The sequence below is a fragment of the Epinephelus lanceolatus genome, chromosome 4 (assembly GCF_041903045.1).
Source record: "Epinephelus lanceolatus isolate andai-2023 chromosome 4, ASM4190304v1, whole genome shotgun sequence".
NCBI classification, from domain to species: Eukaryota; Metazoa; Chordata; class Actinopteri; order Perciformes; family Serranidae; genus Epinephelus; species Epinephelus lanceolatus.
Window position 1 is genome coordinate 10,317,635 of NC_135737.1, and position 16,591 is coordinate 10,334,225.

A 16,591-nucleotide genomic window follows, 5' to 3' on the forward strand; every position below is an offset into this window, starting at 1 on the left:
GGAAGGGAGGGGGGTATCACTGTTCGAGGGCTGCCGTAGAATGGCAACAAGGATGTCAGCTGACCAACACTCGCTACCCGCTCCCTGGTTGCGGCGATTTGCGATGCTGGCCAGCTAGGAATGAACTAGCAGCCAGTACAGTCCAGTCCTCTCTGGTCTAGCTAACATTTAGCCGTGTTACTTACTGATCCATTAGAAAGAAAGCTAGCTGGACACCCGTGTTGAAGCCTCTTTGGGCACGGAGCTCCCTCCATCTCTTGAACGCCTGACTGAGGTTTACTCTTGTTTTTCCTCTTCTTTTATCACTCTCCTTTTTGTGCATCCTCGCCTCCTCAGACAGAGGAGCTCCTTTTCTTTTGCTAGGCCGTTTTTCACTTGTCTCCAAACTTTGTCCGTCTGCCATTGTGCTCATGACTCAGCTCCTTATAAGGACCAGCTCCAGTCCCTGATTGGCTGACCAACCAATTTCCCAATACATGACACGTTTCCTGTCGTAAACCAGATTTTTTCCACGAAATTTCGGCACCAGTGGCAGAAGCTTATTACAAAGATTGCAAAGCCACTAAGTAACCTATGTAAATGCTGATAGTTTGATTTTACTGTGGCCACTACCCTGTGCAACCCACATTATTTTCATAATGATATATTTAGGAAAAGATGCTATCTGTTGCTTCTTTAAGTATGCCCTATGACAGAGCAGTACGTGTAGTGCACAGATGATTCACCTGGCAAATGTACACTATATATAATTGTTTTATTAAGACATTGGTACGAGGAAACTAGCAGCCTTACAAGTTGAAGAATTAGAATCATTCACCTCGAGAGAGCTGGTAATTTGGTTAGCAACATGGAACAGCAGCCTGGATGTGTCGTTCTGGGGATTACCCTCATAAAACTTCAGTTTACTACTGCTGCTGGAAACCCAATAAAAAAAGAACTGCTGCACATCTAACTTGTTTTCTAAAGAGTGTGTTTCACTTTTAGATGTTTGTGTTGTCAGAGCTCTTGTAATTGTGAAGCCTATTTGACTCTGCAGAAATATGATGTCAGGTTCAGCTGATAAAAGAGAGCAGCTCCATGTTCTGCACTGCTCTCTTGGTGTAATGTCTCAGCCTATTTTGAACCCCTCGTTCTGTCTCAGAAGCACCTCCTGAAAGTGCTCATCAAGACGAAATCCAATTAGAGAGAAGGAAGTAGTCGCCCAAATCTCTCTGCTCTATGTGCTCTTATTTTCCTCCAGTGCCCTTGGGCTTTCGATTTATTGAATAATTAATTGCCTCAGTCACATTTGCACATACAGTACAGACGTGTATGCTCTCACGCACACACACATTTCACTACACTTACCTCCAGTTATACGAGTCTCCCTAACTGTGTTGACTTCCCATTTAGTGAATGAGTTCTGCTTCATTTATGGAGCTCGTTTATATTGTGCCCCATATGATATTAATTTGTTCTATTTCCACCAATATCATAAACGGGCAAACCAGCTCCCCATTGTGGATGAAGGGGTTTACATTTCATGTTGTTTTTTACTTAAAGGCATACTTGCCTGATTTTCAACTAGCACTGTATCATAGCAGTGTTTATAGTATGTGTAAATGCACTGTGATAAACTTCACTCCATATTTCCAGCACCCAGATCTCCCTGCCTTTGGATTTTTGCTGGCTCTAGGGCTGTTGTTCAAACTACAGATTGTACTTCCTTATTTTTGTATGTCTACAGCCACCATGGACACAAAGAGTATAGAAGTGGATAGAGAGAGAAACCCATCTCTCTCTCAAACTCAAACCAAACTCAGATCAGACTGTGAAACGAGGAAGCATTGATTAATTCTGTTACTACTGTCTTAAAAAAAACATATTTCAGTTTACTGTTTGGCTGTAATATGAGAGTTTGTGAACAGGAAGTGGGCGCCATACTGTTTCCTTTATTGTAAAAGGTTGACACTAAAATGGATCATCCTGGAGGGACACTGTGCCACAGTGCTCTGATTGGCTAAAGTGGGAAACGCTGTTCATCCAGTCATAGCAAGCAAACACTCGGAGAGCAGGGGCAGGAAATCCCAGAAAAATTACACAATGTGCAGAGCTCCACATCCAGGGGTATGATGCTGGAGAAAAGCTGACAGACAGTCCTTTGCTGTGGGCATGGACTGCCTGCTGCCCTCTGGCTCTCTCTCTGGTCCTCTGGTGCAGGAGCAGAGCACGGTCTGGATTAGTGTGACATGCTGGGGGCTTCACTGGGGCAGGAGAGGTGGATGAGAAGGGAGCCGTGGCCCCATATACTGTAGCATATTGTAGGCTCCACATCCAGGGTGCAGGGACACTTGAAGCCAGCTGACAGTGGACACCCAGTTGTGGGCATAGACCCCTGGCTTGACTCTCAGCCACCTGGCTGTATCCCACAGCTCCAACGCAGAAAGTCAGCGAGGCCTGTTTCCATGGCTGTGGGCCCTCTGTCGCCTCCCATCCAGTGTCCATGTACCGTGGCTGTGGTCGAAATCAGCATTTGCCTCACAGCAGAACAACCAACCACAACAGTGTAGTTTCTCACAGTGCCTCCAACAACCCTCCAGACCATCCAATCTAGCTTCAACCATTTTAAAAATGGCTGAAAAAACTGATATCAACCGGTAACACGACAAAGTGCTGATAGAATATGAACTAAAATTATGTTACTGCATTGCCTATTTCTCACCTGAAATGTCTTCAGACGCATGATTTTAGCTTACCCTTTAACTGTAGTTTGAGATTGTTTGTGACCACCTAGCTGGCTGCCATATTGTTAGTTGGTAGTTATAGGTTTTCTTCCTCTTGAGCAAAAACAGGCCTTTGCCTCTGCTTTCTCTGTTCACGTAGCATCAATTTTAAAAGTATTTGCGTCTCTCTACTGAATAGACAGCCTGGTTTTATGAAAAGACCAGCTGTGAAATACTTCTTTCATTTCAAGTTGACAAGAGGATTTATGCACCTCATAACTTTATTCTTGATAAATGGCTAATGTGAATGAATGCCTGATAGTCGGTCTTACGTACATTGATGTTGCAGTGATTGTAAAATCGCACATGTGAGTTCCCCCTGCTGATAAAGCTTGTTTAGAAAGGTGTGTAATGTGTGGAGCTTCGAAACTAGTGTTTGTATTCATAATTAATCTTCCAAAAAACCACAGGGGAAAATCCTCCTCAGCTGCTGCCTCTCCTTCACTGCTGTCTGAATGTTTCCTTCTGTTGTCTCTCAGGGAGAAGATGCCATTCCACCATGTGACGGCAGGCCTGCTCTACAAGGGGAACTACCTGAGCCGCTCACTGTCAGACAGTGACAGTGACGTGCTGGCCAGCATCTCTGTGGAGGAGCTTGATGGTAAGGCTTCTCAATAAATTGTCTGGCTGCTGTCCTGCCTTATGCTTAATGTCCATTTAAAATGATTTGGCTGCTGCTGCTGCCTGCCTTTCAGCCCCCATATTGGCAACATTTTACTTCGGATGAAGATGAGCAGATGATATTTTAACATCTAGTGTATGTTGTTTCTGTAACCTGAAAAACATAGTTGATGGATTTGTTTCAAGATGATACATGCATTTAGTAGCATTTTAGTAAAAGTCATAATCTAAACCAGGGGTCTTCAGCATGTTTCAGGCCAACGACCCCTTGGCTCAAAGACAGATGGAACAGGGACCCTGCATATTAAACTGGTCCTACAATAACGTGCAAGGCGGCTTAAAGTGCCATGTATAAACATTCCTTTTAAGGGTGCATACAATACTAAGCTATTAAATTAACTATTGGCAGATTCATATATTTACACATAATGTTTTAATGTTAGGCATACATGTGGGAGGCACAGTGAATCCTTAACTGTATTTGTGGATGGAAACGTCAGTGAGATGTCTGATCCTGGTGTTCAAGACTTTACAAATCATGAATATAACTACCATGATGTAACCCATTGGTCTGTGGACTGCCGTTTTGAAGCTTCAAGTTTGGCATTTTGGCCATCGCCATCTTGTTCTTTTGTAGCCAGAAATGACCAAATTTAAATGAGAGGGTGAAGCTGTGGAGGAGCGAGGGGTGGATCTGACTCAGACTGTGGTAATGCCTCACAGAAAGCCTGTCACTCAAAGTGGCCCGCTCTTACTGTAATAATGCAAAACTTTTGGCCTTAACAAGATTTAAATGAGGCGGCACGAGGGTTGCCGGTTCGATCCCGGGCGTGGGAGCCCTTGTGTGCGGAGTTTGCATGTTCTCCCCGTGTCAGTGTGGGTTCTCTCCGGGCACTCCGGCTTCCTCCCACAGTCCAAAGACATTCACATGCAGACTGGGGACTAGGTTAATTGGTGACTCTAAATTGTCCATAGGTGTGAATGTGAGTGTGAATGGTTGTTTGTCTCTATGTGTCAGCCCTGCGATAGTCTGGCGACCTGTCCAGGGTGAACCCTGCCTCTCGCCCGATGTCAGCTGGGATAGGCTCCAGCCCCCCCGCAACCCTCAAGAGGATGAAGCAGTTAGAAGATGAATGAATGAATGAAAGATTTAAACGAGTGAGTTATATAGGGTGACCATATTTTGATTTCCAAAAAAGAGGACACTCGGCCGGCCATGACATAGCCTACTTACATGATACTCGCAGTTTACTCAAAGATGCCTTATAATTTTAATATATTTAAAGTTTATATGTATGGATAGAAAATTCAGTTATATTACAAAATAATATCTCTCAAAGACAGAAATTCAGATAGGCCCCTATAGATAGGGGACACATACACACACTAGAGTGTGGCGATCCGAGCTCGATGGGTCCCAGCGGGTCGGGCCGGGTTTGGTCAAAAATGTATAAATTGTATTCGGGCTCGGGTCGGATTTGGTCAGCTTTCAGTGAAAATATAGTGTAAAAATAAATAAAATGCTATTGTCTGTCCTGTTTATTGCTTGGGCATTGTTATTCACGTGACAACACCTGAACACAACACACACACATTGGCTGTTTGTTTCTACCTCTCTCCTCGCTGGAAGTCTCGGACCTCCAGCCACCCGCCTCCGCCTTGATTAAACACTGAAAATAAAATAAAAGATGGAGACAGGTTTTTCCTATTTTATCTTATTTTGTTATATTTCTCTCTCTCCTCTCGCTAGAAGCCTCGGACCTCCCGCCTCCCGCCCCAAACACGGAGGTCTCCCTCTCAGCGGAGTACCCACGGCGCACGCGGCCTATTAAATAGCTTGTAACCATAACAACTGTGTGACACAAACTCAGTGCTTTAGTCATTAAATAATGTAGGGCTCGGTTCGGTTTCGGACATAACAAAACAGAATGACTGACGGGTTCGGACAGAAATATGCAGCCCGTGCCACACTCTAACACACACACACACACACAAACAAGGAAAACTGGACATTATCATCAATTTATAAACACCCCCCAGACGCCCCGGACAGGACGTGAAATGTGGACATGTCCGGGCAAAAGAGGACGTTTGGTCAGCCTAGAGTTATACAAAAATTCACCCCCTGTGCAGCTGTCATGAACGGGGAAATAAGCCATTGAACTCCAAATTGTTTTTTTGTACAAGGCTGTAAACATTTTTATTTCTGCTGTAAAGTTGTGCATTTTAACAGAGAGATCTGTGGGGATTGACTCACTTCTGGAGCCAGCCTCAAATGGCCATTTAAGAAACTGCACTTTTCTGCACTTCTAGGTTGGCTTCATTTTTCAGCCCTGGAGGTTGCCACTTGGTTTGTGCTCACTCATAGCTGCTAAGTCAGCAGCAGTTGTAGCATGGCTAGATGTGTTAGCCTCACCCTCTGTATTTCACTGGTAGTTTCTGAGGTGGTCAGTGTGTCAGATTCTCATGCTTGAAAAGTTACAAAACTATCCTTTGTGGCTCACTAGAATGTTTGTATTGTTGGAGTAAAAATACAGCTATCTGACCAATGTGGTTTTATAGTACCTATCGGTTAGCTTCTAGTTCATCTTGCCATTGTGGATTGGTGACGCACAGTGATTTATCCTCAGTTAGCTCACATGATTGCAAATCATCAATACTGTACACTGTAAATTAAATGTTGTTGTTTTTTTCTTTCTTATGAATAGGCCGATTTGTGTCTGTGCTAGCAATATGTTGGATTCATGTCAATGTGTATTTTTAGAAATATTTAAATAAAAAAACAAAACAACTTAAAGGTTCAGTTTGTAGGATTTAGGGTGATTCATTGGCAGAAATTGTACAATTGTGTTTTTCTTGGTGTATAATCACTTGAAAAAAAAATAGTTGTGTTTTTGTAACCTTAGAATGAGCTATTCATATCTACATAGGGAGTGGGTCCTCATCTGCAGTGTCCGCCATGTTTCTACAGTAGCTCAGAATGGACAAACAAAACACTGGCTCCAGGTAGGGCCATTCACAGTTTTGCATCAGCTACCGTAGTTAGCAGCCCCTCTGTCACAAGCTGAGCAGCATCAGAAAAATGCTGATTTGTATTGTCGGTTTTAATCACTGGGTCTGTTTATTTTGAAGTGGAAGAGACCTCGTTGGAAAATTTAGCTCCTGGTAAAAACCTCTTGAATTATGAACACTGAAGGAATCCAAATTATGTTGTGCACCTCCTTCTTTAAATTAGAATTAGAATTAGAATGAATTAAATCAAACAATAATTTGGCACCCCCCCCAGCAGTAACTCTGAGGATCCCAGAAACCTGAAACAAATAAGCTCAAAAGTGCAAGGACAAAAACAAAGTTAGAGTAAAATACTTGCACCTGAAATATAGCGCTGCATACAAATTATATAAACTCACTGCAGCTTCATGCTTAGTTACGCTTCATGGCGGCTTGAGGGGAATGTAGAACCAGAACTAAGAGAAGCAGTTGCCTAAAATAAAAAAAAAACAACAACACTGGCTGCATAGATGTTGAGGATTTAGTAAATCTTTGACTTTACAGTGTGTAATGATAAAATGTAAACAAAGGTTAGGAACCAGAGGACAACAGGAGAAGCTCAGCCTGTCACATGACTTTAAGGCAGATCAGACGGTCACACTGTGAGAGCCACTGCGTAAAAATGACTATTTTGGGCAACAAGCCTATACACACTGCGGAATCCCAAACCCATATGGAGCTTCGTTTTTCAGAAAATATTTCCAGTTACTTTACAGATCCATAAATGATGTGGCATACAGGAGGGCAACAAGCAGATAAACTGGTGACAGGCTTTGTTTTAAAGTACATGTGCTGATTTCCCAGTCGCCCCAGTCAGTTTTATAGTCCGTAACATTTTTAAAGAAGATACAATGCTCCAAAACCAGCAGCAGCATCCTCATCTGAGCCAACAAAGCACAATGATGCATTATTCTCTCTACATAGTTTATCTCACCGGGAGCATTCGCGGTCTGCTGGCTTCAGACTTCAAGTCTGTGCTGTTGCTGATTCTTTGTTTATGAACCCATTGTTTTCGAGTCTGTCTGGGAGTAATCACCTGTGTCTGTAGAACACAAACCTGATCAATTACAGTCTGCCAGAGTCAGCAGTGGCAGTCTCACAGGCAGCAAACAAACTAGACTCCCCCAGACCTCCAAAATATTAATCCATTGATGCAACATTAAGCTGCCGCCTGGAAAATTGGCTGCACAGCACACGGTAATAGCCAGATAGTCTGTCAGGGTCGAGTTTTAATATGCATGGAGATATTTGCAGCATATGAATTTCTCCTTCTTGTTTCATATCGTTTTGTGAGTAAGTAGCTGCTTATGGTTAGAGTCCTCATGAGGTCAACTAAACACTGAAAGTGACAAACTGTAGCCTGTCAACACTATAATTACTGTATGAGTATTTACTACACACTATGTGTTGGATGAGTGGTGGTATCGCAGTGGGCTTGCTGCTAGAAGGTCAGCAGCAGTTTGAATGTTTAGATTCTCTGTAGTTATCCCAGATCTGAGTGGGAGAAATTAGTCATTCATGCCTTAACAGTTATTGAAGTGCTTGTCAGCAAGGCACTTAATCCATGAAAAATCACACCCATTTTCTCAGTGTCATAAATCAGTCAGACCACAGTGCACAGATGTCACACACCCACGCTCTGCTGGGATCACCACAGATTTCTCTCCTCAGTGATGTCCATTGAGGATTAAATGGTTGTGAATTGACTTGAAGATCTTCCTCATAAGATCTTTTTATCTTTTTTCTCAAATTTTTAATCAGCCGGAGTGCAAACACATTGCTACTTAACTGATGCCAAATAGGCTAAAGAAAGGGACTCACACTGTACTGAGTTCATGGCATCAGTGTGCTTCCTGTTTGAGTCCTAAGTATGGCAGTTGTAACACTGGAACCGAAAACAAATTCATTTGAAATTAAAATAAGAAAATAAAAATAACCATTTCACACCATCAGAACATTTTCTGACCATCCTAAGTCTCAGATTGTTCTTATTATAAGGTTAATCAGTTAACCGCAAATAATATATTCGACCAACAAGAGTATATTTATGCACGTTTGTCTGTATGTATGATAACTTTGCTACTCATCGTGCTACACCCTGGTCTAGATGGAGCTAGCTAGTGACACCACTTGTTCTGCGATTATCACTAGTAACACAGTTCTGAGCCAACAGCGTTGCTGTGGAAGCATTTTTCCTGACCTTTCGGACTCCCCCCAGGTCATCCCGATGAGTAAGTGGCTCTATTTTGAGTCACAAACTCCTTTTAGGAGTTAACTCTGTTAGCAGTGTCAGCATGACTGGTGGTGATAAAATAGTTAATGCTAAAGGAGTTGCGCTTACTCACCAGGGTGTCCTGGGGGAAGACAAGAGGATGGCCACCATGTTTCCACAGCAGTGCCAGGGGTAATCGCTGTATGGGGAGCGCCGCTAGGTAGCTCCCACCCGACCCACCCACTAGCTAGCTTCTTCCTGACCCAGGTGCAGTGCAGAGTGGTCAAGGCTAACGTTAGCTAATCAGTGAAGCCGGAGTCTGAGCAATGGGCACTGTGCCTCTTAACTCGGCTAGCCTAATGTCAGCAAAACCAAGATATAGTTAAGGTAAAGGCAAGACATGTACAACACAAAACACTGAAATGTCACCATCTCTAAATGGATAGCACTTTGAAATGCAGCGCCAAAGTTCACTGAGTCAACGGAGTGCCAGACCAAAATGAAAGGCCTCTTTTATTTTACATCATGCCTTTCTCTCAAAAATTAACAGGTTACTGCATAACGGGCGCCAGGCTACTGAAATCAAAATTAATCAAAACTGATATCCATAATTCTTACATACCTGGAACACTGACATCCTCATATATCTAATCATATTCTGATATTTTTTTTTAAACCTTTGGATACACAATCAAAAACACAAAACAATTTCCAATTAGATTTATAAAATCAAAAATGATGTGCAAACAATCTGGACATACAAGGCTTTCATCAGACACCATGAGAAACATTCTTACCTGTGTTGTGTATTCCAGACTCATTAGAAACTCCTTACGTCTCGCACCGACTCCTTTTCCCTGCTGCAGCTCACAGCCTCCAAATTCTGCACATTCAACACTTCTGCCTCACAGTATTTAAAGAGGCTATTTACTGTATTTGTTCAGCGCCATTTAAAAGCTTGCAGCAGTGGGGCGAGCTGTGACACGACTGGGCGTATGGAATCAGTCAGATGGTGTGTTTTTGTAAATGTCTAATATCTCAGGAGAAGCTGTTGCCTTTAGGGATTCATAAAGAGACAAACTGGCCCTCAAGTTTTTGTTACTGTATGGATAATATCTGAAGATTCATTCAGTCACGGAGGTAGGAGGTAGCTGGGTGTAGAGTTAATTTGCAGCAGGCGGTTGTTCACCAGCAACTGTAGAGCAAAGATGGGCAACTTCGTAAGTGTTCTAAAGGAGCAGTGTGAAGGATTTCATGGTGTCTGCTAGTGGGGATTACAGATTGCTACCACCTGAAACTTCTCCTGGTTAGGATTTCTTCAGTGATCATATATACCGGAAGCCAAATTATCTTCAGGTATATCTCTCTTTTCGAAACAAATGGACCTGGTGATTAAAACTGGTAAAAACACTGAATGAAGCAATTTCATGTTAAAAAATCTGTGTTTTTCCCACGCTGTTTGGCACATTGCGGAGGAGCTGCTAACTACAGAGCAGAGTCCTGCACGGGTCCAGTTTTCAAGATCCGCTCCGACCCGACCCGGCGACATACAAACCCGCACCCGAACCGCAAACCCACGCATCAGGCCAATTAGTACCGCAACCCGGTCCGACCCGTTGAAACACGACCCGCAGCCTGACCCGTAACCCAGATTTAAAGTAATCATGTTGGGTCATATTGGCTGAATATTGAACAGCATATCGCCACAGTTAAGGTGCCAGTAAGTAAACAACGACCTGAATGAAGCAGCTCTCACAATAAAAACCTGACTTCAGCTCCATCATCAACCCTCTGTGTTCTTCTCCCATACGAGTGTAAAAGCACTCCTTTGTTACGTTTAATGCTTTTAAACTTTTAATCTATGTAAAGGAACTTTACATGTGTAATAATAGACTTACTTTCTGTCCAGAGCGACGTTCAGCAGTTACGAGCCGTCACGTGTTTTTAGAATCCATCGAGGAGAGAAGTAATCCATCAGGGAAACACTTCAGAAACATTATAAAGTGATAGTTGTACGTTTTATCCACTTATTTCTCAAATACCTAAATAATTATTTACTGTTTTGGAAGCGGCGCTTGTTAGACGGTGGCAGCCATGTTGATTCTGTCGTCCAATCACAAATTGTGTTATTAGATGGTGAAAATCGTGTAAACAGCAGAACCAATGACTGCTGCGAAATAGCGGCGGCGATCCTCAGAGAGTAAATAATGACCAAGAGAGTTATCTGTAGTTTACCGAACTAATGACTGATGTGTTTATCTAAAACCCGCGATCCGACCCGCATGTTATTTTTTCCACCCAGATCCGAACCCGGGAAAAAATGCTTTTTTAAAAACCACCCGCAAATCAGCTGTTTTTGCGGGTACCCAACCCGACCCAGTGCAGGACTCTGCTACAGAGGTTGTCACAAAAATGCAAATAGTACCTTTGAGTGCCAGAGTCAATTCTGGGCTACTGTAGAAACATGCATGCAACATAGGGGACTCTGTAAACGCGGTCCTGCTCACTATGTAGTTATAAACGACTCATTCTAAGGTAACAAAAACACAATGATTCTTATTTTCAGGTGATTATACACTAAAGGAAACACACTTTGGTAATTAAATAATAGAAAAGGGGAAAATAATTATGATAGTTCTAATAGCTACATCAATTAATTAAAATGATATACTGATAATAACTGATAAACTATTATACATCACCTGCAAAAAGTTCTTGGCTACATATCAAAGAAAACTAAGAGACGTCTAAACAACATTAAAACAGCATGGAGGTCAGTGTTACTTTTTTTTTTTAATCAATCAATCAATCAATCAATCAATCAATCAGTCAATCAATCAATTTTATTTATAAAGCCCAATATCACAAATCACAATTTGCCTCACAGGGCTTTACAGCATATGACATCCCTCTGTCCTTATGACCCTCACAGCTGATCAGGAAAAACTCCCCAAAAAAACCCTTGAACAGGGAAAAAAAACGGTAGAAACCTCAGGAAGAGCAACTGAGGAGGGATCCTTCTTCCAGGACGGACAGACGTGCAATAGATGTCGTACAGAACAGATCAGCATAATAAATTAACAGTAATCTGAATGGCAAAATGAGACATAAAGAGAGACAGAGACAGAGAGAGATGCAGGACAGACAGCTTACAACAACATTAATTTAAGTGATAATATTACAATAATAAGGTAGGTATACATTAATATCTGATAGTATATGTCTGTCGACAATAATCATATGTGCATAATAACAGTAGAAGTATGACTAATAATAATGGCAGCAGTAGGAGGCATCAGGCAGGACACGGCAGCAGCACAACCACACACGTCACGCTGTCCAGGCACCGCTGTGATATGAGTTAATCTGAGAGACAGTGGAGCACAAAGGCTCCGGAGAAGAAGCCGAGTTAGTGACATCCACAATGGCCGAGTTAGCAAGATGCAGTAATAGAATACGAGAGAGAGAGAGAGAGAGAGAGAGAGAGAGAGAGAGGGAAGAAGAGAAGGTGCTCGGTGTATTATAGGGGGGTCCTCCGGCAGACTAGGCCTATGTCAGCCTAACTAGGGGCTGGTACAGGGCAAGCCTGAGCCAGCCCTAACTATATATCATTTTAGTAACCTTATATTTTGGGACAAAGACAGCAGCTGTGAAGTAAATTACCTTCCTCTTTGCGACTTTGTAATGTGAGCTTTTTGACAAATCCGTTGCTTCACTAACAATTTACACCAGTGCAGGATATTTGAATTTAAACTTGATGTAGAGTTTGTATTTGTTGAAACAGATTTCACATGATATTCCATTGATCTAAGAGATTTCAGTCAGTATTTGTGAACATGACATGAACGTACTTCCTGCCGAGTCTGGCTGCAGAGGCACTTAACTGCAGACTGGTTTTGTAGATTTAGTTTGAGCATTTACGTCCAAATGCTTATTTTGGTTAATCTAGTGTTACTTCATTAACACTCTCCCATTCCCTCTGGAAGTCATGACTCAAATTTATGATTTTATCTCTATGGTCACAGCTGTCATTTATTTATCTTAATGTGGAACATGGGTGATGCCATGCTACACGGCCACATTTTAGGTTTGTTCCAGAGATGCACTGCCCTTGCTTCATGGCATGAGCATGTCCTTGTACCCTCTGAGAGCAATTTGCACATCATTTGTTGCGGCTCAATTGTTAATTTAACAGTTTTAGTCTTTTTCATTAACAAGTTTATGCAAATTGAGTGACAGTATGGTCCAGGCAGGGTGTGCAGGACAATAGCCTGCTCCTGACTAAATGCAGGTTTCAACAATCCCCTTTATTCCCTGTGTGCTTTTTGGTCCCTTCTTAGATTCTTGCAGCAGAAACTCTACATCATAGACCAGACTTGTATCCTCAAAGAACAATCTAAGCTGTTTGTACAAAGACTTACTGTAATGCCACATTTCATGACCTACAATAATTTAAGGGCAGTGAAGTAACATCTACTGCAATTCCTCTTTGTTCAGTTTTGTTATATCCTGTAGTGGGCGCTCTTCCTCATGTATATTGTGCTTTCTTAGTCATGTTGTTGCTGAGTGAGGATTGTACTTAACACCAGTACACATTGTACTGGGATCATGCGTTTGGTTGTGTTTGTGTATCTGTCTGTCTGTCCAAAGCTAATCTTGTAAACTACTGGACCAAGCAGCCTAATATTTTGTGAGCACATTTATGAGTTTGCTCAAGAATTGTGGTTGCAGTGATTCATTAATGTTGAAAAACCTCATTTATTGACTGGTCTATGCTGTCAATGACTGCTGACTGACTCCTTACTCCTCTTAGCCGGCCGATGGAGAGTGCAAGTTTCCCCGAAACTGGATCAGCTGAAAACAACAAACCTTACCATCTGTTGCAGGACACATTTTGGCCTTCCCCCAGGCTCAAAAACTGACATCTATAGAAAAGTTTTGTCTTGTTTTGAACCAGAGCAACTGCAGATTAATTCCATACGTGATGTGTTTGATCCACTAAATTTTTGCATGGAGCAAGATGAATAAATCACCAGTTTTGTAATGTTTGCTGCCGTCTTAAGGGAGCTAGGAGCGATAATTCCACCGGATGCAGCTGCAGTTTTGTTTATTTGGTCATTTTTCCATGATATCCTTCTACCATAAGTAAGTAAGTAGCCTATGTAGTTAAATTCTCCTTTTTATCTGTTTTATTGTGTTTATTGTTGTCATTTCCTTATTTGTTGTGCTGTAGCTGATAGACAAAGTTAATACTGTTAAAAGTCAAGTTATGAACAACTTGGATCAATGAGTTGTTGCTGTAGTTTAGTTATGAAAAAAAAAATACATTAATCCTCATGATAATATTGTATCTATATTTCACATTCAGTGTCTCTTAACAGGAGAAATCGGTTTGCTCTTTGCAATACGCTGCTGCTATGTCAAAAATAGATGAGGCGTGTAGTTTTATTAACTTCTTAGGGGCTTCTCCGATACACTACATCGTATCCACTTAATTGACAAAAATTGACAAAAGTGGCCACGAATAGCTCGGGTGGCCACCTGGTGGAGATCTGCACTCTGCTGAACACACTTTATTAGTTATACTTGTTGTATACAAGAATAGTGGGAGCTCCAGTCTGGCTCTAACAGCAGACTGCAGCAGTCAGCATCATATTTAAGTCACTCAAGTAGAATCTACACACTCAACCACATGTTGAGCTGAATCTGTATCCACAGCTGGTAGTCCAGGGTGAATTTCAGGCAGACTTCTTGATAAAGAAGTCATAGAGTAGGGCTTACAGCAAAAATAAAACAGCTATTTTATTAAAGGTTTAGTGAAAGGGCAGCTGAAGTAAATTTCCTAGTCGGCATGCAGACTCTTCTTTCATTGAGCCTGCTGAGCTGGACGAGACGGCTGTAAGCCTGCGGGGAGGTTTGTGTCTGCTCAGCCCACCAGCGGTGAGCTTTCCTTGAAGGAGAGAAGGAGAAGGAGCAGGAAGGCTGACTGGCATCAGCATTAGGCAGCTTGTTTCCGCTCCCTGGGCAAATAAACAGCAGTTCCCACTTGGCGGATTCTGTGCTTATGCTTCATAGACTCAAATACACACTTAGCAAGCTTTGGTACCTACAGGACTGGTTCTGGGAGTGAAGCCGCCAGGTGTACTGTATATGCTGACCGCCTGCAGGACACTGACAGGATCACACTGACTTTCAATAGTCAACTTGTCTTAGGAGTGTGGGGAGCTATCCAGGGTGCTGGCGGCCGTGTATTCCCCTATCTTAGATCCCCCTGAGACATTACAACACCTAAAGTCATTGATAGAAGTGGTGCTAGGAGCCAAATACAGAACAAACTTGTTTTCAGATCTGACACAAACTAGAAATCAAAATTCAAAAAAAGTCACTATCAATTCTGTGTGTACATACAGTACAGGCCAAAAGTTTGGACACACCTTCTCATTCAATGCATTTTCTTTATTTTCATGACTATTTACATTGTAGATTCTCACTGAAGGCATCAAAACTATGAATGAACACATGTGGAGTTATGTACTTAACAAAAAAAGGTGAAATAACTGAAAACATGTTTTATATTCTAGTTTCTTCAAAATAGCCACCCTTTGCTCTGATTACTGCTTTGCACACTCTTGGCATTCTCTCCATGAGCTTCAAGAGGTAGTCACCTGAAATGGTTTTCCAACAGTCTTGAAGGAGTTCCCAGAGGTGTTTAGCACTTGTTGGCCCCTTTGCCTTCACTCTGCGGTCCAGCTCACCCCAAACCATCTGGATTGGGTTCAGGTCCGGTGACTGTGGAGGCCAGGTCATCTGCCGCAGCACTCCATCACTCTCCTTCTTGGTCAAATAGCCCTTACACAGCCTGGAGGTGTGTTTGGGGTCATTGTCCTGTTGAAAAATAAATGATGGTCCAACTAAACGCAAACCGGATGGGATGGCATGTCGCTGCAGGATGCTGTGGTAGCCATGCTGGTTCAGTGTGCCTTCAATTTTGAATAAATCCCCAACAGTGTCACCAGCAAAACACCCCCACACCATCACACCTCCTCCTCCATGCTTCACAGTGGGAACCAGGCATGTGGAATCCATCCGTTCACCTTTTCTGCGTCTCACAAAGACACGGCGGTTGGAACCAAAGATCTCAAATTTGGACTCATCAGACCAAAGCACAGATTTCCACTGGTCTAATGTCCATTCCTTGTGTTTCTTGGCCCAAACAAATCTCTTCTGCTTGTTGCCTCTCCTTAGCAGTGGTTTCCTAGCAGCTATTTGACCATGAAGGCCTGATTGGCGCAGTCTCCTCTTAACAGTTGTTCTAGAGATGGGTCTGCTGCTAGAACTCTGTGTGGCATTCATCTGGTCTCTGATCTGAGCTGCTGTTAACTTGCCATTTCTGAGGCTGGTGACTCGGATGAACTTATCCTCAGAAGCAGAGGTTTCTCTTGGTCTTCCTTTCCTGGGTCGGTCCTCATGTGTGCCAGTTTCGTTGTAGCGCTTGATGGTTTTTGCGACTCCACTTGGGGACACATTTAAAGTTTTTGCAATTTTCCGGACTGACTGACCTTCATTTCTTAAAGTAATGATGGCCACTCGTTTTTCTTTAGTTAGCTGATTGGTTCTTGCCATAATATGAATTTTAACAGTTGTCCAATAGGGCTGTCGGCTGTGTATTAACCTGACTTCTGCACAACACAACTGATGGTCCCAACCCCATTGATAAAGCAAGAAATTCCACTAATTAACCCTGATAAGGCACACCTGTGAAGTGGAAACCATTTCAGGTGACTACCTCTTGAAACTCATGGAGAGAATGCCAAGAGTGTGCAAAGCAGTAATCAGAGCAAAGGGTGGCTATTTTGAAGAAACTAGAATATAAAACATGTTTTCAGTTATTTCACCTTTTTTTGTTAAGTACATAACTCCACATGTGTTCATTCATAGTTTTGAT

The 16,591-nt window shown here is 42.4% G+C and overlaps 1 protein-coding gene across 2 annotated transcripts in view; it reads left to right on the plus strand.

Annotated features, from left to right (window-relative positions):
• caln1 (calneuron 1) overlaps positions 1 to 16,591 on the plus strand; it is a 103,968-nt gene that overhangs the window by 16,521 nt on the left and 70,856 nt on the right. For both annotated transcript variants that reach the window (XM_033630724.2, XM_033630723.2), the window contains exon 2: positions 3,242 to 3,363. In XM_033630724.2, the coding sequence (XP_033486615.1) occupies positions 3,249 to 3,363 (115 nt within the window). In that variant the 5' untranslated portion in view covers positions 3,242 to 3,248. The remainder of the gene's footprint in view (positions 1 to 3,241; positions 3,364 to 16,591) is intronic.